The sequence below is a fragment of the Rutilus rutilus genome (assembly GCF_951802725.1).
Source record: "Rutilus rutilus genome assembly, chromosome: 10".
Taxonomy (NCBI): Eukaryota; Metazoa; Chordata; class Actinopteri; order Cypriniformes; family Leuciscidae; genus Rutilus; species Rutilus rutilus.
The window spans coordinates 37,767,756-37,795,365 of NC_140215.1; the positions used below are offsets into that span (position 1 = coordinate 37,767,756).

The 27,610-nt window shown below is 36.6% G+C and overlaps 1 protein-coding gene across 1 annotated transcript; it reads left to right on the forward strand.

Annotated features, from left to right (window-relative positions):
- Window positions 1-969: 969 nt before the first annotated feature.
- On the forward strand, window positions 970-15,092 carry LOC311297887 (uncharacterized protein; the record flags this gene model as incomplete). Its single annotated transcript, XM_084420362.1, has 4 exons — window positions 970-995; window positions 4,311-4,333; window positions 4,709-5,429; window positions 14,776-15,092. Exons 3-4 carry the CDS (start codon window positions 4,709-4,711, stop codon window positions 15,090-15,092), a joined length of 1,038 nt encoding a protein of 345 aa, XP_084276488.1. The 5' UTR covers window positions 970-995; window positions 4,311-4,333.
- Between the last annotated feature and the right edge of the window lie 12,518 nt (window positions 15,093-27,610).

A 27,610-nucleotide genomic window follows, 5' to 3' on the forward strand; every position in this document is an offset into this window, starting at 1 on the left:
TGAAAATAAAAGTTTCAACTTTTGCTGTTTTGTGTTTTGTCCAAATGACTGTAAGTTAAGCTACTAGTTGTAGTATTTGTATATTAAACAATAATGCAACATTAAAGATTAAGTGGATAGTAGAAGGGGAAAGTTTGGCCTTTATTTGTATTTTAGGGTAGTTGAAATAATGAATTAAATAATTGATGACAAAAATAACTATAGGATTTAATTTAAAATGTATGAGTTTTTAATTTGCATATAACAAGTCATAATCATCATATTTGACTAATTGTACACCTTTGTACAGCAGCAATTCTGCATGTTAAAAAGGCTATACAAATTTTAACTCAATATAAAATAATTTTTCATAAGTGCATAAATTAAATGTATCAGTATTTATTGGTATAGGGTTTTGTTGTTGGATTATTAATGGTTTAATCAAATATGGTATAAGTATGAAGTTTATATGTAATTGTAGGTTCAGCTTTTTAAATGGCTATGGTCAACTAACTATGTGGTTGATAAAATGTATTATGAAATCACATTTAAGTCTTTTAAAATTTAATAGATCTAATTTTTTTTCAAATTATGTTAAACAATATGTATTTTGACATTTTATTTATATAAAATTAGCATTTTAGATGCAGCAGTACTGTTATGTAGTTGGTGTGAAGTTAGTAGTTGTGTAAAAGTCCACTATAATATTGACATTGACATGTTTTGTGTTTTACCATGGAGCAATAAAAATAAGAAATATAGGTTTTGTTTTTGTATGTAAATTTATAGTAGTAAAATATACAATAACCATTGATTTGCGGTTGTAATAGTATAAGTATAGGAAGTGTCCTGGTGAATAAATGGTCAGTTATGTTAATCTAATAAAGTAAAAGTTATGCTATATATGCAAGGAGGGTAAATGTTTATTCATTCCCAACCACTGGGGGAGCTGCGACTGTTGTCAGACAGCACATTTCCGGTTGGTAGGAAGGCATTTTGTTCCCATTTCTCTAACGGTAAGAACGTGCGATCTTGTTTCGTCTATATAATCTTATTAATCTGTACTTTATTTCTGCTTATTCATAATATATCTAATATAGTTTGAAGTATTTGTATATTAGTTGACGTGTATATGTTTATTTTTAAGAAATAAGTGTTAGGTGATGTTTTAATGTAATGATAATGTAGGCCTGCTCACCGTGGTGTTGTAAAGCTAACCTTAACAAAATAGCATGCAAAAGTATTTTAAAATAATCATATATGATGTGTGTTGTATAGATTAGGTTTTTTGAAGGTATATGATTCATTTGAAAATATGTTATTCTCGAATTCTGTGGTCGTTGAAGAGAGCATTAACGTTAATTCAGTACGTGTAGGAAATGTGAGTATTTGTACCATTTTCAGATATCATGATTCATAAAAAACAACACGAAATGCGACAGAGTAAAGTGCATATTCTTCTGTGAGGTAAATGTCATTTGTCGTGGGATCACGTTTAGCGTTCATGTAAACAATATATTCAAAGACATAAATCGGAATTAATTCAGATTGTACGAGTTTTGTTCGTAGATGATTAAAATACATTCACGATGTACTTTTGAAGAAATGCACACATTTTATCAGTTCACTTCTGGCGCCTTCGTCTTAATATACTTTACAACGTGACGTGCATTGACATCATAATGTTAATGTAGAGGTAAGTTAGAGTTACACTCACGAGACATTGCAATTCACTAAAGTGCATTATTTGTATTTGCACAGTTAAATATTTCATTCGCGTGCTGATGCGCTTTTGTAACATGCGTGTTTCTGAGTGCATTAAACCCGAAGCGTATGTTAGGCAATTAAAGGCTGTTAAACAGCGCCTTGGTTAATGGACTAAGTTATCTTTGTGTCTTATTAAGCCAGTAGTTGGCAATAAAAGATTTACGTAAACACAGTTGGTTTATGACTAAAGTGAAAGCAAGCAAACATTTAAGAGAAAATTGGTTACGACTTGAATCATGCGTGTATATTAGACGCGTCGCGTGCAGGTCTTAAAGTGACAGACCAGCCTTATATATAAACATAAAACATTACATATAAACATTAAATAAACATGTTTCGGCTTATCATTAAAATAACACTTTCAAAGATATTTTGAATCTATGTGTCTATCCATAAAGTTGCTGACCTCCATTGAATTGCATAGTAGGGAAAAGTATACTAAGGAAGTCAATGGGGACTAGGGGAAAATAACTCTTTGCTGTTGATTGAGAACTTTAATAGTAGCTTTAATACGAATCAATCTATAAATACAGTAAAGTCAATTTAGTGTTTTATTTTTATATATATATTTTAATGTTACACACCTACTGTAGGTGAAAAGTAAGAATAATATGTAAAGCATTGTTTATTTGAATATTTTGTTGTGTATATGTAATGTGTATCTTTGTTTGTAATTTTTATTAACAAAGAAAATATTGACAAAGATTTTTATGTTTGCCACTTTGGCCTAAATGCCTGCAATTATTTTTTTTTGTTACATTTTGTTACCTTGTAATGTTTTGTTTTCAAAATAGGGAGATTAGTTTGGCTGTAATGCTCAGTCACTTGCAAAATGGTAAAACCAACAAAAAAAAGAACTTTGATAAAATCGTTAATTGTGATTTTTTTTTTTTTTTTTTATGTTTTTATAATCGTTATATGATATTTTTGCTACATTGGCCACTTTTACGAGTATGTATGTATTGTATACTGTTTTGTTATTTTTTTTAATTTATGTGTTCATTAGGATCCTGACATTTATATTGATGTGTTTTGTTTCATTACTGCAAGGAAACAGCTTGTTTACAGAATATTATTTGTAATTATTTCTCTACTTCGTTCTACAATTAATTCTACACACACTATATAGTGTAACAGATACATATGTGTTAGCGCTGAACAATTAATTGCATTTGCGCTATGATGAAATGCAATTTTTTTTAAGTGCAAAGCTGCAATTACAGTCTGGTCCCGTGATGTGCGAGAGTAAACCAGTTTGTATTGCAGATGAAGCATCAGCTTGGCAAGCTACGCATATAGACCTTATGCACCAGAGAAACAAGGGCGCTGCCATCTTTGGAATATTGTCTTTTAAGTTCCGTTTTGCGGTCGCTCTGTATATTTATATGGCATTTCTGTCCTGGAGTAATTAGCTTTTTAAGTGGATTTACTTAATGTAAAGTTAACGAATGTTATCATGAGGACTGTAATGTTTAAAGCAGATGACTTAACAAATGTAAATCGACCGGGAAGATTTTAAAACGAGCCGTTCATTAATAAACACGCAAAACGATGTGAAAATACAGACCGGAAGTCAAAAGACAATGAGCGCAGCGCTGAAAAGGGGCGGAGCTACATAAGGTCTATAGCAAATAACAGTTTGTTTAATTTATGTGATATTGTGTTATCGATTTTTCTACTGCGATTCTGTCTTTATTAAGATAATTTCAGATTTATGTCTGAGCTTAGTTTTAAACAGATACATGATGATGTGTGTGCTTTACAAACAACCATATTTTGCTTATTTCTAATTCCTCTCTCTCACACACAAACACACGACACCACTCGATCCTTACGAGAAATAATCTTTAATGAAGTTTGACGGTCTGCATGATGGCATGCGTAGAAACACGTCTGTGCAAATAAAAGTGTATATGCATAGTGTTGCCTCTGTGCTACTTTACGTATTCTAATTATGTAGGCCAGCACTCTTAAATATTATAAATATATGCATTGAGTATCCATTCTGCTCCTATCCTCAATTAAATAAATATTTAAAATTTACTCCATTGGTTTCACATCCAAGGCTTAAGCTAGTCCAAGGGTAAAATGCATGTTTGAGTAATTTTAGACATATCTTAGAATATATATAATTTAATATCATTGTTTTGTCTCAAGATGCACACTAGTAATGTTTTTTTTTAGGGCATGTTTATAAAACTTAATTAAATATCATAATTTAACTAAGGCCTAATCCTGGTTTAGGTTAAATCCTGTCTTTGAAATGATGCCACTGAGATTAATTTGCTTCTAATTTGGAGAATAACTGTGAAATGATTACAATATAAAATCATTAAAAGGTGAAATATTTTTAATAGTGATTATTTGGTAAATATGTAATGTAGTAGGCTACTTTTTTAATAGATTGAGAAGACTAAGTATATCATTTTTTTAAATGAATTTTATGAGTTTTTCTTTTTAATGAAACAAATACTGATAATCATTGAAACTGATTATTATAATTAGTGACTAATTGTCTATTATTGTTGTGTGAACTGAATTTGAGCTTTTTCCTTGTGTTTCAGAAGACTTTCAGAAGTCATCTAAGGTAAGGCCTGGTAAACTCTTTTTTTATCTATGTGAAAATATTGGTAATACAAGGCATTGTGTAGAAGTTAAATACATGCTTTATTTTACAGTTTGTAAGTTAATTGAAAGCATATCAATTGGTAGTTGGTAATTTAGTTATCATTAAAAACTATTTTTGTATCCGTGTATTTTTGTGAATGTAAACACATTTGTAATGTGTTCAGGAGAACGTTTTTGTCAAAAAGGGATGTACAAATTAAGGGCACAAATAAATATTTATTTTTATAATGTTTTGCTTATGAAATTATGATGAATGTTGTGTATTAAACATTTTAGGCTAGTGTATACTGTGTACTAAACTTGTTTCTGTCTGTGTGTTTTCATGTAATTGCAGATGCCACGTGGAAAGGGTTTCCGTCGGTCCCGGGCGGCAAAGAGGAGGAATGCTGAGCGCGTTCTGCTCACTTCCTCCATGGACTCGGCTGAGGTTATGCCTCCTCTTGAGAAAAAGGCATCGTCCTCTGGTTCTACTGTCGAGAGCCTGGATTTCCAAAACTTTCCGGCAATTGCCAAAAACTTCCAAATACCTTCCAAAAACCTTCCAATGACTTCCAATAACCTTTCAATGGCTTCCAATAATTTTTCAATGGTTTACAATAACCCTTCAATGGCTTGCAATAACCCCTCAATGGCTTACAATAACCCCTCAATGGATTCCAATAACCTTCCAATGTGTTCATCTCTTGATGTCGATAACTCTGATTATTTTCCACAGAGAGTCTTACAGGGTTCCTTCCATCAGGGTGATTCCAGATTTGGTTTCAACCGTGGCAGACAGTGTGCAGCAAACAGCATCACAGCAGTCTTGATGAGTGTGCTGAAGGATGTGCTGACGTGGACAAGAGATGACCTGGATGCTGTTCTGTTGCATGGAGATGACCTGTATACATCCATGGACTTGCAGGGGAAGATCAATGATTCAGCATGGCGTGGTTATGTTGCTGTTCCAGAATTGCCAACTGTGCATACACTCTTCAACACAACATTCTCAATAAAGATGTCAGATTCTCTGAGTGGTGTTTTTGGTAATGATGTGTATGATGGAGCATTGAGAGGTGTGTGCATGTCTATAGAAGATGCACTTCAGAGGGCCTTGTTTCAGTCTGATGCATGTTTGTTGAACATTTATGGCTACATTTGTGCAGTTATAAAGGTGGGCTCAACATTTGCTGTGGTCGATTCTCATTCACGTGATAATAAAGGTATGGTTAAATCTAATGCAGGCACAAGCGTAGTAGTTTATTGTGACGACATTTACATGTTGTTTTATCATGTTGATAACCTTGCCACATCATTGAAAGGTCAGGGAGAATCATTCGAAGTTACAGGTGTAACAGCAACAGTAATCGGTAAGGCCACAAGTGCTGAGACAAGTTCATGTAGGTCTGGTCAACAAGGCAACGTCACAGAAGTTTCACCTACGAGAGCAGCAGAGCAGAGTAAGCGTGTCGGAGACCGTGGTAAACAAACACGTGCAGAGAAATCAGGAAATATGTGTAAATCTGTTAAGACGTGTGTGGATTCAAGTAAGAAAGATAAACGTGTGCAAACCAAGGCGAAAGTTTCACATGTAAGCAAGTTGCATAATGTATTAATGGATGATGTCATTGTTGGACCTATTAATGCCGAGTTCAGTTCCAAACCTTTAACTGCTAGTTCAAATAAGTCTGTTAAAGAAAGCGTCACACAAGTTTCATTTACGAGAGTAACAAAGCAGAGTAAGTGTGTTGCAGACCCTGGTAAACAAACATGTGTAGACAAACCAGCAATGTGCAAATTGGTTGAGACAAGCAGTGTGGATTCAAGTATGAAAAATAGACGTGTACAGACCAAGTCAAAAATTTCACATATGAGCAAGTTACATGATGATTTATTAATGGATGATGATGTCATTATTGGCCCTACAGTAAATACTGAGTTCAGTTTCAAACCTTTAAGGTATGCAGACCAGAATTCTTTGTGTGCACACTTACAGCTGGTTAATGAAAGCGCTGTTGTTCAAGCCACTAATGTGTGTTCTTTAGGAGTACCATGCAAAACAAAAAGCATTAAAGGAGACGGTAACTGCTTGTTTAGATCAATAGCACATGCAGTTTGCGGCAATCAAGAGAAACACCTGAAAATCAGGCGTGCAGTTGTTAAACATCTGGAAAATAACAGTTCTAAATTTGTGAGATACTTAAGAGAAGAGGACAGATCAATGAAAGATTATTTGGCACAGTCTAAAATGAACTTTTCAGGAACGTGGGGAAGTCATGTGGAATTATTTGGTCTAGCTGACTTTTTTCAAATAAATATAATGACCTTTAACGATGACAGATGGAATGCACACGCCCCTACCGAACAGTCATTTACAGATAATGCAATCTATTTGAAACATTGCAATGGAAATCACTATGAACTTGTTACATGTGTTAAACATAGAAATCAAGAAAATGTTTGTGCACAAGTTTGTAACATTGAAGTGGATGATCAGAGCATAAATCCCTGTTTGCGAAAAAGGAAATTGAATGACACAGATGAGAATTCTAAACGCAAAAGAGCACGTGAGCGATACCACAGCAACGCCGAATTCAGGCAGAAAAAGATTGACAGTGTTAAAAAAAAGTACCATGAAGACAAATATTATAAGCAGAAAAAGATTGATAACTGTAAAAAGAAATACTGTAAAGACAGTAATTATAAGGAGAAGAAACTTGAACATCTTCGAAATAAATATAAGAACAATATTAATGTACAGCAGTCAAAACGTGAAAATTCAAAGATTAAGTATTCCAGAAATATTCGTTTTCAAAAATTTGTTCGGTATTATTCTCAGAACAAGTATAAAGGCAATAAAGCCTTTAGAAAAAGTGTGTCTGAATATTCAAAGAATAAATATCGTAAAAACACTGCATTTAAAGCAGGTGTATGTGAATACTCAAAGAGAAAATATCTCAGAAACCTCGCATTTAAAACAAGTGTTTGTGAATACTCAAAGAGAAAATATCGCAGAAACCTCGCATTTAAAGCAAGTGTTTGTGAATACTCTAAAAAGAAATACCATGATGATGAAAACTTTCGTATGCGTAAAAAACAAAAAAGAGTTGAAATTTCTGCTAAACAGAGGGAGAGACAGAAAGACATTGATTTCACTATTAATCAGTTTAATCAAGAAGTCAGTTCAGGTCCAGAATTTGTTTGCTCTGTTTGTCATCGTTTATTGTTCAGAAAACAGGTCATTGAATGTAAAAGAGATTGCTATGAAACCAGAGGGCAACAAATTAATGATTTGGCTGAAAGATGCATCACACTGAAGTATTTACATGAATGCAATACTGAATGTGAGAATACATGCCATTTATCAGCTAATCCGGCTTGTAAATTGTGGATTTGCTATACATGCCATCGTAAAATCCTTGGTGGGAAACTTCCTGAAGAGAGTGTTGCCAACAACATGCATTTGGTGGACGTTCCAAAAGAACTAAAAGGTCTGAACTCGTTGGAAGAACATCTTATTGCACGCAATATTCCTTTTATGAAGTTGCTTTGTCTTCCCCGTGGAAAACAGAATGGCTGTCATGGACCTGTAGTGTGTGTTCCCGTTAATACCACAGATGTCTCAAATATTCTCCCACGTAATGAATGTGATGACCACATGATAAGAATAAAACTGAAACGGAAATTAACATATAAAGGCCATTATGAATACAAATATGTTAACACTGATCGTGTCAGACATGCACTGTCTTATTTGATGAGACATAATAAGTGTTATAATGATGTTGAGTTTAATGAGCAGTGGGTAAACTCTTTGAATGAAACTGATGAATCAGACAAGGATGCTGATGATTTTGAAATGGAAGAACAAAATGTTACAGATAAAAATGAAGATAATAATGGAGTTGGAGATGATCCAGAGGAAGATATAACATATATTAAAGAACAAAATGGTCTTTTGTCAGACACATCACTACAACCTGTTGATTTGGGTTCAGAAATAATTGATCAACATTTTCATGATGTACTAAATGTGGCTCCAGGTGAAGGTAACAGTCCTGTTAGGCTGCTAACTGATAAAGACAATGAGGCAAAGTGTTTCCCTGTTCTCTATCCTACTGGTGCTCCAACATTTCATGACGAAAAACAGGAAAAAATCACATTGTCACGATACCTAAATGCAAGAATACTAAATGCAGATGGACGTTTTGCACACAGCACAGACTTCATTTTTTATGCACAGTATATATCAGAAGTTGATCAAATTGTGTCTAATGTATCAATTGCACTAAGAAAAGGCTCTGAAAAAAATTGCTTAAAGGTAACACAAGATATGCTAACGAACTCTGATTCATTGCAAAGAATACTAAATTATGATGAAGGATATAAGTTCTTAAGACCTGTAAGAGGAACTCCTCCGTATTGGATGTCTACGCAAAAAGATATATTTGCCCTGATAAGACAACTAGGCATACCGACTTTCTTTGCATCTTTTAGTTCTGCTGACCTGAGATGGCCTGAAATGATGAACACTATTCTTAAGCAAGAGGGGAAACAAATAAATGTTGATGAGCTTGACTGGTCTGAAAAATGCGGACTCATAAGACGAAATCCTGTCACTGCAGCAAGAATGTTTGATCACAGATGGCATTGTTTTCTGAAAAATGTCATAATGTCACCAGCACAGCCTATTGGCAAGATAAAAGACTACTTTTATCGTGTTGAATTTCAACAGCGTGGTTCTCCTCATGTTCACTGCCTGTTTTGGGTGGAAGATGCTCCGAAGCTCAATGATAATGACGCAGACAATGATCCTCTGGTTGCTGAGTTCATTGACACTTACATCACATGTGAGATACCACCAGAAAATGATACTGTACTTTACGAAACAGTGAACAGTGTTCAGAAGCACAGTACAAGACATTCAAAAACATGTCGGAAGAAAAATACAGTTTGTAGATTTAATTTTCCACGACCACCATCCAGTCGTACATTTATTACAAGACCAAGTAATGCAGATGAGTTGAAAGGTAAAGATGGCGATGACACAGCAAGTGCAATTATAAAGAAAGTCAAAACTGCTTTAAATTCTGATGTCAACTTTGATTCGGTTGATGCCTTTTTTTCATCTATTGGGATTAATCAAACTATGTTTGAAAAAGCATACAACAGGTGTACTAAAAAGAAAAGTGTTGTCTTGAAAAGAAATCCAAAAGACGTTTGGGTAAATCAGTATAACAGAGATTTACTGCGTGCGTGGCAAGGGAATATGGATATTCAGTATGTCACAGATGCTTTTTCTGTAGTGGTCTATATAATCAGTTACATCACAAAAGCAGAACAAGAGATGGGTCTGTTGCTTCAGCGTACTCAGAGCGAAGCTATGAACGGAAATCTTGATGCTAAAGAGTCATTAAAACAGTTGGGAAGTGTCTATCTGCACAATAGAGAAATCTCTGCTCAAGAGGCTGTGTACAGACTAACAGGAATGCATTTGAAGGAATGTTCTCGTAAAGTACAATTTATACCAGTAGGACAAAATCCTGTAAAGATGAGTTTGCCTTTGAATATGCTCCGAAACAAAGTGGAAAATGACCAGTCTGATGATGAAAGCAGTTTTTGGATGAAAAGTCTCACTGACAGGTACAAAAACAGACCAGAGAAAGAGCCACTAGAAAATATATGTCTTGCCAGTTTTTGTTCTGAGTACAGAGTTCTGACAAAATCAGAGGTTTCTTCACATAACAAAACAGCTCAAAATGAAATAATTCAACTCAATAATAACAACGGCCATGTCAAACGAAGGACACGAACTGAACCTGCAGTAGTGAGGTATCCAAGGTTTTCACCCACTAAAGATCCAGAGAAATATTATCATTCATTGCTGCAGCTTTTCTTACCATATTACGATGACTGTGATCTGAAACCGAGCAACTATAACACATATGAGGAGTTCTACAACACTGGTGTCATAAAAAGTGGTTGTGATGTGAAACAAGTGAAATCCATTGTTGATGGCAACAGAGAATTGTTTGAAAAGGAAAGTGACAAAATAGACCGAGCTAAACAGCTTTTAGAGCAAGATATGGATTTAGAAGATGCTTGGGCCCAGATATGTCCTGAAACAGAAAAACAGCGTGATGAATGCATAGACCTGATGAAGGATAAACTATTGCCTGATGAAAATGACACTCAAGAACTTATTCCAGATCTTACAGGAAATCCTCAAACTGAGTGTACAATTGAGACAAACCACACTACAATGCCAAGAGATGATGCACTGCATTTACTGAGGTCACTAAATGAGGAACAATCTGCTGTCTTCTACAAAGTGCAAAAGTGGTGTCTACAGAAAATACTTGGACAAAACCCTGAACCATTTCGATTATTTCTTACTGGTGGAGCAGGCACAGGAAAAAGTCATCTTATTAAGGCAATACAGTATGAGTCTTCCAGACTGTTATCTCAGCTGTCTGAGAATCCTGATGACGTTACTGTACTTTTGAGCGCATCTACAGGAGTCGCCGCATATAGCATCGGAGCTTCCACTTTACATCATACATTTGCAATTGGTGCAAACGTCAGACTGCCATATCAGCCTCTTGGTGATGACAAAATAAACTCTTTACGGACAAAATTGGGTAGTTTGCAAATTTTGATTATAGATGAAGTGTCTATGGTTGACCATCGTCTTTTGTCATATATTCACGGAAGGTTGCGACAAATCAAACAAACTGGTGACTACTCTCTCTTTGGAAAAGTGAGCATTCTTGCAGTAGGAGATTATTTTCAGCTTCCGCCTGTTAAAGGAACTGCTCTCTATGCTGATGCAAAAGGAGTGAACCTATGGGAGAATAACTTTGAACTTGCTGAATTAACTAAAGTTGTTCGACAACAAGATTCAAGTTTTGCTGAAATGTTAAATCGACTCAGAGTACATAAAAAAAATGAACCTCTTGACAGTACTGATATTGCTATGTTGAAAACCTGTGAAACAGGGGAGAATTGTAATGATCTTCACATATTCGCTACAAATGCCGAAGTTGATAAATACAACATTGAAAGACTTCATGAATGTTGTCCAGAGGCAATCAGTATACATGCTCAAGATTATGTGAAAAATTCAAAAACTGGACGAATGGAACGTAAAGTTGGATTTCATACGAAAATTTACAATTCATGTTTGTCTGCATGCGTTTCCCTGGGTATCGGAGCAAAAGTCATGTTAAAAAAAAATATTGATGTTGCAGACGGTCTCGTCAATGGAGCTTTTGGTACAGTGGTTCACATCAGTGAAAGTCGAAACAGTGATGATGATTTCCCATCAGCTATTCATGTGGAGTTTAATAATCCAAATGTTGGTAAAATTCAGAGATCTAAAACGCGCCAGAGATTTTCACAAAATTCAACAGTAATTGAAGTACAAGAAGACCAAGTCACAAATGATGGTGGTATAAGGCGTCAGTTTCCTCTCAGATTAGCATGGGCATGTACAGTTCACAAAGTGCAAGGACTCACAGTAGATAAAGCTGTTGTATCACTAAAGAAAATCTTTACAGCAGGGCAAGCATATGTTGCATTGAGCCGTGTAAGATCTCTCAGTGGGCTAATAATTGAGGACTTTAAAGAGTCGGCTATATTTTGTAATGACAAAATTGAGTTGGCCATGAAAGATATGCCAAAATTCCCATTGGAAGACAACAGTTACACTAAATCACTTGGTACATTCAGAATAGCGCTGATTAATGTACAAAGTCTGAAAGCTCACTTTCAGGATGTTCTTGCACATAAAGCTCTAATGAATGCTGATTGTATTTGTTTGACAGAAACGTGGCTAAATGCTGAGGACAAAGGAAAAGAACCACAAATACCAGAATTTGTGTTCAAGCACAACCCAAGAGCTAAGTGTTATGACAACAGCACTGCAGTTTTTACTGATCTAAAACATCAGAGAGGCGGTGGAGTTGGAATATATTGTTCTGACAAAATTGAGTGTAACATCTTTACTCCTGAGAACTGGAACTTAGAATGGTTATACTTTACAGTTCCACATGTCAATTTGACTGCTGCGCTTTTGTATAGGCCCAGTTCATATAAAACTGACATGTTTCGACAAAAGGTATTACAGGTTATTGAAGAGACAGAAAGGCATCCAGGAAAGAAAGTAATCATGGGAGACTTTAATGAAGACATCTTTACTTCATCTTTCGTTGTGAAATTAATGGAAACTCATGGATACAGTCAACAGGTACACAATCCAACCACAGAAAAAGGTACATTAATAGATCACGTTTATACGAAAGATATGGAAGGTATAAGTGTTGAGGTTGTGCAAACGTACTATAGTTTTCATCAGGCAATACTCATTTCACTGCTATGATCAAATTTGTGGTAAACATTCCGCCTGCAATTGGGGGAGGGGGTGGGTAGGGAGGCAATAGACAAGGCGGCTCCCTAGGGGAGGGAAAAATGGAGACCGGGTTGGCTGGCACAGGGGTTGATTGGCATAGGGTTTATTTTTAAATCTTTTTAAAATTGCATCAAACTATTGAATGTCTTTTTAATTATGAGTATACCAAACTGGTTTATTTTATTACTTTCTCTTTCAGCCACCAATGGATCATTTGTGCACCTTTTTCGATAGATACAAAATAGCCATTTCTCACCCTTCTCCAAAATAGAAATCATGATTCACCCTTACCATGGTCATCATGGTGTGTAAATTACCACTCAAAGTTTATAGGGCAGACATTTGAAAATGTCATTGCCACTGTTGAGGACGTTGTTGACTTGAGGTTATCTAATTCACCAATGCATTTGGACCAAGGAGTGAGGCACGAGATCACTCCAAAATTGTTTAAGTTATATTATTTTTTATATATTGTTTTATAGTTTAAAATTGTACCAATCAACCCCATTGTGCATAGTGGATTTTAAGTAGGGTATGCTAAAGGAATTGGGAGATAAAATCATGTTAGTAACAACAAATTATGTTTATTTATAGACATACATATACACTCTAAAACTTAAAAACACTGATCAAAACTGCATAACAGCTGTATTAAAATGCTAATGACTTATTGTCCATGTAACAATTTTTATTTCATTGAGACATTTTTTTTGCAAAATCAGTACAATGGGTAATTTTTATATTTTATATATATTTCTTTAAAAAAAATATATAAAATTGTGTCAGCCAACCCAGTTTTTCTCTTTTTTTTTCTGCTCACTACATTTTTATTAAGCTTGAATCAGCAACTTTGGGCTATTATGCAAAACCACACCCATTAGAGTTGTCAGTTTATAGCATGGTTTTTAGTTTGATATTTGGACTATGGAGCCAGACTGTCATATTAGGTAGGCCTATTCAGGTTTCTAGGATTCAAATGACATATTTACTTGACATTGTTAAATAACAGGCATGAAAATATTTTGTGCATCAGTTTTGAACAGAGATTCACAATGACTTCTTCACAAGCTATGTCCATGGTGTAAAGTAGTTGCATTTGATAAATATTTTGTCAGTTTGTAAGTAGAACAAATAATTTTCAGTTTAGCAAGTGGTCATTTTCTAAAATGTTTTAAAATAAACTGGCATGTTAGATACATTTACATAAAAATCAAATACATCAGGGACATATAATGTGATTTTCCTGAACTAGCTAAGATGTTTTTCATCAATATCGTCATTATACAGCAAATTTTATGCTAAATTGAAGCTATGTAGTTCTACTTACAGCACTGTTTTCATTCCTTATGATGTACTCTTATACATTTTGTATACAGGGAAATTTATTTATTCATTTAAGTAAATTATGATTTTTTATTTATTTTAATTTATTTATTTATTTTTATGTAAGATGGCAACAAATTTTGTTTTACTTTCACATTCCCAAGCAGAAATCTTTCTCAAACAATAGACAATCTGGAGCTTATGGACAACTGTAGTTTTCAATCTGTGCTCAAATATTTTAACATCCCATTCTTCATCTGAAGAAAACAAGTGATCTCCTGTTAAAAAAGGACATTTCATCTCTTACCATCTACAACAACACAGGCAATAAAAAAAAGATAAGCAGGCTTTCTTGTTGAACAAAGCATCATCTTCACAGAGATGTGAGTATATTTATTATTCATACATTTTGATATGTTACATAAAACTACTGTACATTAAACAACACCATTTTGTTTTACTATTTTGTAGGACTATGAGGACACTACAAGTCATCCGTCACCTTCTAGTTCAAAACAACTGACTAATATTTTCAATATTAATATTTCTCTGTGTTTACTACCTGTTTTCTGAGTTGCTTATGTTTGTAGTGTGTTCTTATTTGTTTCCTTGGTTACCCATTATTCTTACTTGTGTCTATTTTAGTTCATGATTATCTCTTATGTATTCAAAGCTTTCTGTTTATTCAGTTTATTGCAAGAGATTTTCTCAGTTTGTTAAGCTGTTTGATTTTGATCTCTGTTGCCTTGGCTCCACCTTGGCTTCTTACTCCATTGGCTCTACTATGGCCTATTGTCCCTCTGCTTCAATGGGATCCCTCATCAATCAGACTCTGACCTGCTTTGTGATCCTACTGGTTCCACAACAGACTTCCAGGCCTACCGCTATACCTGCACTGTCCAATTCAGCTTCACCAGGGACCTTCAATTCCTCCAGCTTCACCAGCCAGCTTCACCTTGACCTGCACATCTTCCATCTCTACTTGGTTGTGGAAAAACATCTTTAAAATGAATTTAATGTGAGTATATTTAATATCTAGAATTGGTGTTTTGCATATATTTGTCACTTGCATACTATTTGTTAATCTACTTAACATTGTATAAACTGCAATAAACAACCACAAAATGTTTATTGTGTTGTAGGACTATGTGGACACTGCACAGCATCTGTAACATTCTAGTTAAAACAACCGACTCTGCCTGAATCACTCCAAAACACTGTAGTCCATCCTCCAGCTCCACCACCTTCTTCCACCAGCTGTACCTCAATCTGCAGATCTTCTACCTCCACCTTGGCCCTCCAGTGCAGTGGTATCACCCTGGTTCTCCAGCCTTCCACACTTCGCCTTGGTCTTCCATCTGATCTGCATTGGTCTGCACCATCTCCACAATGAGCCTCCATTCCTTCAACTTCATCAAAGCATCCCACTATGCCATTTCTGCCATGGTAAGCTCCATTGATTTTACTTTGGTTTCTTTCTCCACTGCACACCCATTGGCTCTTCCTCCACTGAGTGTCTTCCTCACTCTGCTCCACCTTAGTGTTTGTGCCCACCATCACAGGGACTGTTGTGATATTGTATTTAGGCATGAAGAGCTGCCTTTCGGAACTGCAGGAAGTGTCATGCTTTGTTTCTGTTCTGGGACTGGTGTTATAATTAAAAATAATTCAATTGTTTCTGAGATTATACTTATGTTTATTTCCTGTTTTCTGAGATGCCTATATTTCTTGTGTGTTCTCATTTGTTCAGACTCATCATTCAGAATCTGCGATGGTCTGTGATTCGCCTGGTTCTACAGAAGACTTCCAGGCCTACTGCTATGTCTGCACTCTCCAATAATTCAGCTTCACCAGGAACCTTCAATCCCTCCAGCTTCACCATCATCCTCATTCCCACTGGCTTCACCTTGACCTGCACATTTTCCATCTCCACTTGGTCGTCTGGTCCACTGGTATCAAAGTGATTCTCCAACTCTCTGAGTGCATCAACACATTCCATTCAGTCTTTCTTACTGAACAAAAACATCTTTAAAATGAATTTAATGTGAGTATATTCAATATTTTTTATATTTAATATTGATTTTCTGCATATATTTGTCAATTGCATACTATTTGTTAATCTGCTTAACAATGTATAAAACTGCAATAAACAACAACATTTTGTTGTATTGTGTTGTAGGACTATGTGGACACTGTACATCATCTGTCACCTCCTAGTTAAAACAACTAACTCTGCCTGCACCCTCCAAAACACTGTAGTCCATTCTTCCAGCTCCACCACTTTTGTTACTTCCACCAGCTGTTCCTCAATCTGCAGATCTTCTACCTCCACCTTGGCCCTCCAGTGCAGTGGTATCACCCTGGTTCTCCAGCCTTCCACAATTCGCCTTGGTCTTCCAAGGCATCCCAGTATGCCATTTCTGCCATGGAAATCTCCACTGATTTTACTTTGGTCTCTTTGTCCACTGGGTGTCTTCCTCGCTCTGCTCCACCTTAGTCTTTCAGCCCACCACCACAGTGGCTGTTGTGATGTTGTATTTAGGCATGAAGAGCTGCCTTTCAGAACTGCAGGAAGTGTCATGCGTCATTTTTGTTCTAGTACTGGTGTTTTGATTAAATATAATTCAATAGTTTCTGAGTTTATTTTTATGTTTATTTCTTGTTTTCTGAGGTGCCTATGTTTCTAGAGTGTTCAAATTTTTTTCATCATTTGCCCAGTATGCTCACCTGTGTATGGATACAACAGTTTTGTATTTGAAATAGTTTATTATTAAATGATTTTACTTTAAAACATAAATTGGCGGTCTAGTTACAATTTGCATATTTAAAAATGTACAAAAATAGTTATAAAGTTTTTAGAGACGCATTGTACTTAAAAATGTAATGCCTCTTCAGATTGACAATAGATATGTATGTATTTTCATTATCATATTGATTTAATTAATTAAATACAAAAATGCTAATACATACTAAAAATTCTGTCATTATTTTTAGTATAATTTATGAAAAGTTTGTTTTCCCTTTGAACTTTTTGTAATCTTGAATGTTTTGTACGAATGCAGACGTGAATCCAGTGACTATCTAAAAATGTGTGTTTGCCTGTGCTTCTATAAAGGCAACACATTAAATTAGAACATCAATTAAACTGAGGGTACCTACATTAAATGAAGTTTTATTTAACAAAGTTCGGGAGGAGCATGTTCAGGTAATCATCCAATCAGCACAAGAAGAAGCCAGTATAAATAAAGGCCCTTACCTCCTGTCTCATGACAAATTTCTCAGCATCCCACCACCACCCCATCACCTCACTATCAGATGGGTCTGCTCATAGATACCATGGTCTATACATTCATAGGGGAGTACTCTGGTGATGGGTCGAATTTCGAGCTCGGAGCTCTCCCCCCGGACAGCAAGCCAAATACGCATTATAATATTACATCAGATTTCATTAACATGTGAACTCGTGAAACTGTTTAAAACATGCATTGCTATTTGCATCAAATCATTATCGTCTCCACATGTAATCTAGACTATGTTCTTGCCATTCATTTATTTTTACTACACCTTATGACATTACAGTTTTTCTCGATTGCTTAAACGCTATAACCAGGCTTTTGAACTAAAATTTCAAAACCATAATGCCATTTATCAAAAAGCACACCCATTTCACTAAACTATAAACACTATTCCCTGTTTAGACACATGAGTCAGACTTGTTGAACTGTCACTGCAAAACTCTACACACAAATCCCTTAATTTCTCATTGCCTAGACCATGTTGTCATTTAGAAAGCACTAGCATTCAATATTGTTCACTCAAGTCAGCACAGCTTCAGCTCTGTTAGCACACAATTACCCAGGTGGAAACACTAAGAGTCAAAATTGAACACACATCAATCATATTCTTCAATATATAGATAAAAGGGCCCAAATCAGTTTATTGAGTTTTGGAACAATGGATCCAGAAAGACATGAAGGAAGAGATCAAGGAGGAGGAGGAAGGGCAAGAAGACAAGCAGTCTCAGATGAAATTCAAGCCACTCTAGTTGCCCATGTCTTTATCAATGGTATGACTATGAGGGAGGCTGGGCTACGAGTAAGGCCAAATTTGAGTCACTTCACCGTCGCCTTGAGAACCTTCAGGGAGGAGTGGTGGCAAACAAAATTCTATCACTGAATAAAAGACAAACATTTCCAATAGTCTTTGATAAGGTGTATTTTCTTGCAAGAAAAGGCCAGCAGTCGTACAGTCACACAGAGAGGCACAGAGTGTGACAGTGAAGGGAGGGAATCCTTTCTCCTGTATAGTCTTGACTCCCAGAATTTTATCTCTCTAGACAAATGATGGTATTTCAACCATATGTGGAACATTCTTAGACGTGTGCATCATATTGTCTCCATGAGTGGAGGCCCTCCTGTCACATTCCAACACTCTTTACCATTCCAATACAATTCCATTTTAGAATAAGGTTTGTGTGTGCTCAAGCAACCACAAGCAACATAACTATGAAGGTAAAATAGTAGCAAAATTCGAGAGCACGTAAATGTGAATTTGAGAAGTTGTACAATAAATATGCGTACTTGTACATGAACATTTACACTCACAGCTCCAATGTGAAAACCTGTAAAATAAAAATCTGAAGTTGAATGTTGAAATTTGCACTCGCATAAAATAGTCACAAACCTGTATTCTGAATCTGAAGCTGCAGACAAGTAGACACAAATGTTTAAAACGCCATTCACAAAAATACAACGACAGACACAGACTTGTAATATATATTTTGCGTTTAATCTTACGTTCACATTTGCAGTACAGCCTCAAATTGGCACTTGCAACTTCTCAAATCTGTCACTGCAATTTCAAATTTTGCGCCTTGACTTTTGCTACTCTTTTCGCGATATATCAGGTGCAAAACTAACTTGTGCACATGAAACTCAGAGGCGGCGAGAGAGAAAGGGGGACGGGAGTGGGGGGTTCAAAGGAGCCGTTTTATTGGTTGGCAGCTAGCTATGTTAGCGTTTCAGTGCATGCGGGTTTCGTGACATCATCAAAGTCCTATTTCATTAGCTAGCTGCCAACCAATAAAATGGCTCCTTTGAACCCCCCCTCCCGCCCCCCTTTCTCTCTCGCCGCCTCTGAGTTTCAAGTGCACAAGTTAGTTTTGCACCTGATATATCGCGAAAAGAGTTGAAAAACCAAACTTTGCCCTCAGCCAAAACACACAATCCCACAAAATCACACACACTACAACATAGTCTAACACACTGGTCCAATAAATTCAAAACAACATTTCCAAAACTGGTAAGTTATGTATGAAGGTAAAATAGTAGCAAAACTCGAGAGCACGTAAATGTGAATTTGAGAACTTGTACAATAAATATTCGTACTTGTACATGAACATTTACACTCACAGCTCCAATGTGAAAACCGGCTCGACTCGGCTGAGGGCAGAGTGAATGGTTTTGAGTGTAGAGCTTCATTTTGACCTAAAAATAGGATGTTTGGGAAATTGGGTGAGACGTTATGGATTTGTGTTTACTGTTTTGAGAATATGAGGCATAGTTTCAAGAAATGTGTTTAAGCAATCGATAAAAACTGTAACACCAACTATGTATTTCTAACAGGCAAAATGACATAATATATGACATCCAATCAAATTTAGTTTCCAAAATTTAGTTTGTTTTAGAATCCACAACCACGTACGCAAGCAGTACAGTATTGAACCATTTTGTAACATAAAAAGTTTCAATGAAAGCCACAGCAGGACTGCAGTCAAATCAGTGTTTCCTGACCGTATATACAGCTTTGATCAAATACTGGAGTTAATGATTTAATAAACAATTCATACATACAGGCATTTGCTTCATAAGCTTAGTAAATTAATGACTGACTCAATCATAAAGACAGTGATTTACGGCTCCCTACTGTTTCAAATTTAATACTTAAATCATACATTGCATATTTCTCTACTGAACAGTCGGCATGAAATCAGAATTGACCCTATTTACTTTGTTAGCGCATATTACTAGTCTTGTGGTGAACAATTAATCCGTGCAAGTTAAAACACTGAAACATTTTTTTTGGCTTCATAATCTTGAATCCAAATCTGAAAATGCCCCTCCCCTCTGCCTTGGAGGACCTTCTCTGATGAACTAGGTTTGACAGCTTGGTTTTGGGGATGGATCATTACCTAACCCTGCTAAAAAATAATCTATTGGTGGTATAACACTCTAAAACTATTGGAACCACTGGACTATGGTATAAACAAAGTAAAATAAAATCCGTACAAACTATAATTCTGAGAGTTATAACAATCAACTCCTCTTACACTCATGTCCTCACCACCATGACGTACCCTTCTTTTTGATAATATTTTAATTGTAACATAGTCGTAAAAGTCTTTAATATGAACAATCAGTAGGCTAAATTGCAGGGATACATGGGTGATATGTGAACGGGGCCAAGCAGAATAAGACGACAAGTCATGCCAACATTGCTGAAAGTGTCAGATCAACTGCAACAATCAGCAATTAAAGACATTTAAAGAAGATTTTAGGCGAAATGCCTGAAAAATCATATAAACAGTAATTAAAAATATGATTTAATGGATTATCACTTTTGACCAATAGGTGGCGCAGTCAGAAAACTGATGTGATGTGGTCAAAGTGAAGTGACAATAAGACATTCAATATTGCTGTCAATATGTCAAGGCATTGCAGAGATAAAGCCTGAATAGTCCTTTTGGCATCATGCCTCATATTTTCTGCTGCGGTATACAAAAACAAATTCGTCAATCGACACGAAATCCATAACTTTTAGTCGGCACAGTCTGGAGATGATACGATTCGATTTTGGTGAAAATCGGACAAACGGTCTAGGAGGAGTTCGAAAAAGTAGGTTTTGAATGATAATCAAGATGCCAGACAGGAAGTTCGGCCAAATAAGGTAAATTTGGTATCTATGTTCTCGGTTTGACCCAAGGAATCTATTAGTTGTATTATACAATACCAGTTGTATTACAATAAGCCAATTTATTCAAAAGTTATTATTAGTTTTGTAAATTTTGTTATAACTTTTGACCAATAGGTGGCGCTGTCTCGAAATATTTTGAGTACTTTCAGGGGATGGTGCTGATGGCACCTTCTGAGTTTCGTAATATTACACTAATGCATTTGTTTAGTATAGCATTTTATTACACAAAACTGTATTGAAGTCAATGGGAATTTCATGTTTTGTTCTATTATAGCGCCACCAAGAGGCTCAGTCCCACCATTTTTTTTACGTGTCCTCAGAGTGAGCCCATACATATGTGTGTCGATTTTGGTGAAAATACCTCAATTCGCTTCGGAGTTATAGACATTTATATGAAAAAACACGTAAAAAATGACTGACACATGACTTTGATTGGAATTTACTACCCCTAAACATCAATATTTTCGCATTTGGGCATTGGCGTATAGCTATCGACCTATGTTTCCAAACTTCTGACGGTGGTTTCATCTCGATTGGACAAGCGGTTTCGAAGATATAGCCAAATGTTTTTTAAGCGCTAAATCACAACGCTACACAAACCGTAAAACGAAACCTAGCATATTTGGTATCGTAGGACTCTGCAAGGTTTCAGGAGTCAAATTTGATGAGTCTCGTGAAAATAAGTCGACCACACCCAAAGTTATAAGCATTTGGAAAAAAAAATTAACCACTAGGTGGCGCTGTTCCGAAACTTCTCAGGCTCCTTCAGGACATCGTGCTGATGACCCATACCAAGTTTCATAAGAATCCGTTCATGCGTTCTTAAAATACAGCATTTTAGCACAAAATTCAAAATGGCCGACAGCCAAAATGGCCGATATGGTAAAATTGGATATCAGTCGACTCAGCATGTTGCCCTGAATCTAACAAGACCAATTTTATGATTTTGGGACAAACTGTTCAGAAGTTATAAGCAAAAATAGCCATTTTTCATATCTCCGGACCAGTAGGTGGCGCTGCGCCGAAACGCAGCATGTAGCCTCAGGTCATGCTTGTGATGACATATACCAATTTTGGTCTGAATCCGATAAAGCGTTGCAGAGATACAGCCCTACGACTGTTTTCGCAAGCTCTACGTAAAATTTGTTCGAGCGTTATTCGAAAACGGTTTGACGAATCAATTTGAATTCCATAACTTTTTGTCAACCCTACCTGAAGATGATCTGGTTCAATTTTCGTGCAAATCGGACAAACCGTCTAGGACGAGTTCGAAAAAGTAGCTTTTTCAGCACATTCAAAATGGCGGCCATATTTATATGCTGGAAAATGACGCCATATGGTGCAATCGAATCGGCATGAGCTCAGGAATCAGAGAAAAAAAGATTTTTGTTGATTGGCCTTACGCTTCAAAAGTTATTAGCAAAATAAAAGTGAAAGTTTGGACAGGTGGTGGCGCTAGAGGGAATGACTTAGAAACACCAAAATTGGTGTATTTAATGGTGGGACTGTCCTCTATCAGAATGTCAAACCAAAACAACTTTCCCGCAATCGGTTCTATGGGCTGCCATAGACTCCCAGTTGGAAGAAGGAAGAATAATAATAAATATAGCTGCAAGCAGCAATTATCGGGGCCAAGCGCAAGCAGATGACAGGATATGCCAACATGGCTGAAGGTGTCAGACCAACTGGAACAATGAGCAGTTAAATACATTTAAAGAGGATTTTAGATGAAATGGCTGAAAAATCATATAAAAAGTCATTTAAAATATGATTTAATGGATTATCACTTTCGACCAATAGGTGGCGCAGTTACAAAAGTGATGTGATGTGGTCAGAGTGAAGTGACAATGACACATACAAAGTTTGGTGTCAATATGTCAAGGCATTGCAGAGATAAAGCCTGAATAGTGCTTTTAGCATCATGCCTCAACTTTGCTGCTACGCTATACGAAAACGGTTTCGTCTATTGACACGAAATCCATAACTTTTATTCAGCATAGTCTGGAGATGATACGATTCGATTTTGGTGAAAATTGGACAAACGGTCTAGGAGGAGTTCGAAAAAGTAGGTTTTGACTGAAAATCAAGATGGCGGACAGGAAGTTTGGCCAAATAAGGAAAACTTGGTATCTATGTTCTCGGCTTGACCGAAGGAATCTATTAAGACCAGTGGCATTTCAAAAGCCAGATTTATTCAAAATTTATTAGCCTTTTTGGAAATTTTGTCATAACATTTGATCACTAGGTGGCGCTCTCTCGAAATATTTTGGGTACCTTCAGGGGATGGTGCTGATGGCACATTCTGAATTTAATAATATTACACCAATGCATTTGTTTACTATAGCATTTTAATTCACAAAACTGTATTGAAGTCAAAGGGAATTTCATGTTTTGTTCTGTTATAGCGCCACCAAGAGGCTCAGTCGCACCATTTTTTTTGTGTGTCCTCAGAGTGAGCCCATACATATGTGTGTCAATTTTGGTGAAGATATCTCAATTCGCTTCGGAGTTATAGACATTTATATGAAAAAACACGTAAAAAATGACTGACACATGACTTTGATTGGAATTTACTACCCCTAAACATCAATATTTTTGCATTTGGGCATTGGTGTATAGCTATCGACCTATGTTTCCAAACTTCTGACGGTGGTTTCGTCTCGATCGGACTAGCGGTTTCGAAGATATAGCCAAATGTTTTTTAAGCGCTAAATCACAACGCTACACAAACCGTAAGACGAAACCTAGAATGTTTGGTATCGTGGGACTCGGCAACGATTCAGGACTCTAATGAGATGAGTCTCGTGAAAATAAGTCGACCACACCCAAAGTTATAAGCATTTGGGAAAAAAAATTCACCACTAGGTGGCGCTGTTTCGAAACTTCTCAGGTTCCTTCAGGACATCGTGATGATGACCAATACCAAGTTTCGTAACAATTCGTTCATGCGTTCATAAAATACAGCATTTTAGCACAAAATTCAAAATGGCTGACAGTCAAAATGGCCGATATGGTCAAATTGGATATCAGTCGAATCGGCATGTTGCCCTGAATCTAACGAGACCAATTTTATGATTTTTGGACAAACTGTTCAAAAGCTATAAGCAAAAATAGCCATTTTCCATATCTCCGGACCAGTAGGTGGCGCTATGCCGAAACACAGCATGTAGCCTCAGGTCATGCCTGTGATGACATGTACCAAGTTTGGTCTGAATACGATAAACTGTTGCGGAGATAGAGCCCTACGACTGTTTTTGCAGGCGCTACGTAAAATTAGTTTGAGTGTTTTTCGAAAACGGTTTAACGAATCAATTTGAATTCCATAACTTTTGGTCAGCACTGCCTGAAGATGATCTGGTTCAATTTTCGTGCAAATCGGACAAACCATCTAGGACGAGTTCGAAAAAGTAGCTTTTAAGGACAATTCAAAATGGCGGCCATATTGTAATGACGAAAATGACGTCATAGGGTGCAATCGAATTGGCATGAGCTCAGGAATAAGAGAAAAAAAGAATTTTGTTGATTGGACTTACGGTTCAAAAGTTATTAGCAAAATAAAAGTGAAACTTTGGACAGGTGGTGGCGCTAGAGGGAATGACTTAGACACACCAAAATTGGTGTATTTAATGTTGGGACTGTCCTCTATCAGAATGTCAAACCATTACAACTTTCCCGCAATCGGTTCTATGGGCTGCCATAGACTCCCAGTCGGAAGAAACGGAAGAATAATAATAATAATAGGAACGGGAACAGATACAATAGGTGCCTACGCACCTTCGGTGCTTGGCCCCTAATAATAATAATAATAAATATAGCTGCAAGCAGCAATTATCGGGGCCAAGCGCAAGCAGATGACAGGATATGCCAACATGGCTGAAGGTGTCAGACCATCTGCAACAATGAGCAATTAAATACATTTAAAGAGGATTTTAGGCGAAATGGCTGAAAAATCATATAAAAAGTCATTCAAAATATGATTTGATGGATTATCACTTTCGACCAATAGGTGGCGCAGTTACAAATGTGATGTGATGTGGTCAGAGTGAAGTGACAATGACACATACAAAGATTGGTGTCAATATATCAAGGCATTGCAGAGATAAAGCCTTAATTATTGCTATTAGCATCATGCCTCAACTTTGCTGCTGCGCTATACGAAAATGGTTTCGTCTATCGACACGAAATCCATAACTTTTAGTCGGCACGGTCTGGAGATGATACGATTCGATTTTGGTGAAAATCGGACAAACGGTCTAGGAGGAGTTCGAAAAAGTAGGTTTTGACTGAAAATCAAGATGGTGGACAGGAAGTTTGGCCAAATAAGGAAAACTTGGTATCTATGTTCTCGGCTTGACCCAGGGAATCTATTAAGACCAGTGGCATTTCAATAGCCAGATTTATTCAAAAGTTATTAGCCTTTTTGGAAATTTTGTTATAACTTTTGACCACTAGGTGGCGCTGTCTCTAAATATTTTGGGTACCTTCAGGGGATGGAACTGATGGCACATTCTGAGTTTCGTAATATTACACCAATGCATTTGTTTAGTATAGCATTTTATTTCACAAAACTGTATTGAAGTCAATGGGAATTTCATGTTTTGTTCTGTTATAGCGCCACCAAGAGGCTCAGTCACACCATTTTTTTTATGTGCCCTCAGAGTGAGCCCATACATATGTGTGTCAATTTTGGTGAAGATATCTCAATTCGCTTCGGAGTTATAGACATTCATATGAAAAAACACGTAAAAAATGACTGACACATGACTTTGATTGGAATTTACTACCCCTAAACATCAATATTTTTGCATTTGGGCATTGGCGTATAGCTATCGACCTATGTTTCCAAACTTCTGACGGTGGTTTCGTCTCGATCGGACTAGCGGTTTCGAAGATATAGCCAAATGTTTTTTAAGCGCTAAATCACAACGCTACACAAACCGTAAGACGAAACCTAGCATGTTTGGTATCGTGGGACTCGGCAACGATTCAGGACTCTAATGAGATGAGTCTCGTGAAAATAAGTCGACCACACCCAAAGTTATAAGCATTTGGGAAAAAAAATTCACCACTAGGTGGCGCTGTTTCGAAACTTCTCAGGTTCCTTCAGGACATCGTGATGATGACCAATACCAAGTTTCGTAACAATTCGTTCATGCGTTCATAAAATACAGCATTTTAGCACAAAATTCAAAATGGCTGACAGTCAAAATGGCCGATATGGTCAAATTGGATATCAGTCGAATCGGCATGTTGCCCTGAATCTAACGAGACCAATTTTATGATTTTTGGACAAACTGTTCAAAAGCTATAAGCAAAAATAGCCATTTTCCATATCTCCGGACCAGTAGGTGGCGCTACGCCGAAACACAGCATGTAGCCTCAGGTCATGCCTGTGATGACATGTACCAAGTTTGGTCTGAATACGATAAACTGTTGCGGAGATAGAGCCCTACGACTGTTTTTGCAGGCGCTACGTAAAATTAGTTTGAGTGTTTTTCGAAAACGGTTTAACGAATCAATTTGAATTCCATAACTTTTGGTCAGCACTGCCTGAAGATGATCTGGTTCAATTTTCGTGCAAATCGGACAAACCATCTAGGACGAGTTCGAAAAAGTAGCTTTTAAGGACAATTCAAAATGGCGGCCATATTGTAATGAGGAAAATGACGTCATAGGGTGCAATCGAATTGGCATGAGCTCAGGAATAAGAGAAAAAAAGAATTTTGTTGATTGGACTTACGGTTCAAAAGTTATTAGCAAAATAAAAGTGAAACTTTGGACAGGTGGTGGCGCTAGAGGGAATGACTTAGACACACCAAAATTGGTGTATTTAATGTTGGGACTGTCCTCTATCAGAATGTCAAACCATTACAACTTTCCCGCAATCGGTTCTATGGGCTGCCATAGACTCCCAGTCGGAAGAAACGGAAGAATAATAATAATAATAGGAACGGGAACAGATACAATAGGTGCCTACGCACCTTCGGTGCTTGGCCCCTAATAATAGGAACGGGAACGGATACAATAGGTGCCTACGCACCTTCGGTGCTTGGCCCCTAATAATAATAATAATAAGAACGCGAACGAAAACAATAGGTGCCTCCGCACCTTCGGTGCTTGGCCCCTAAATATAGCTGCAAGCAGCAATTATCGGGGCCAAGCGCAAGCAGATGACAGGATATGCCAACATGGCTGAAGGTGTCAGACCAACTGGAACAATGAGCAATTAAATACATTTAAAGAGGATTTTAGATGAAATGGCTGAAAAATCATATAAAAAGTCATTTAAAATATGATTTAATGGATTATCACTTTCGACCAATAGGTGGCGCAGTTACAAAAGTAATGTGATGTGGTCAGAGTGAAGTGACAATGACACATACAAAGTTTGGTGTCAATATGTCAAGGCATTGCAGAGATAAAGCCTGAATTGTGCTTTTAGCATCATGCCTCAACTTTGCTGCTACGCTATATGAAAACGGTTTCGTCTATTGACACGAAATCCATAACTTTTATACAGCATAGTCTGGAGATGATACGATTCGATTTTGG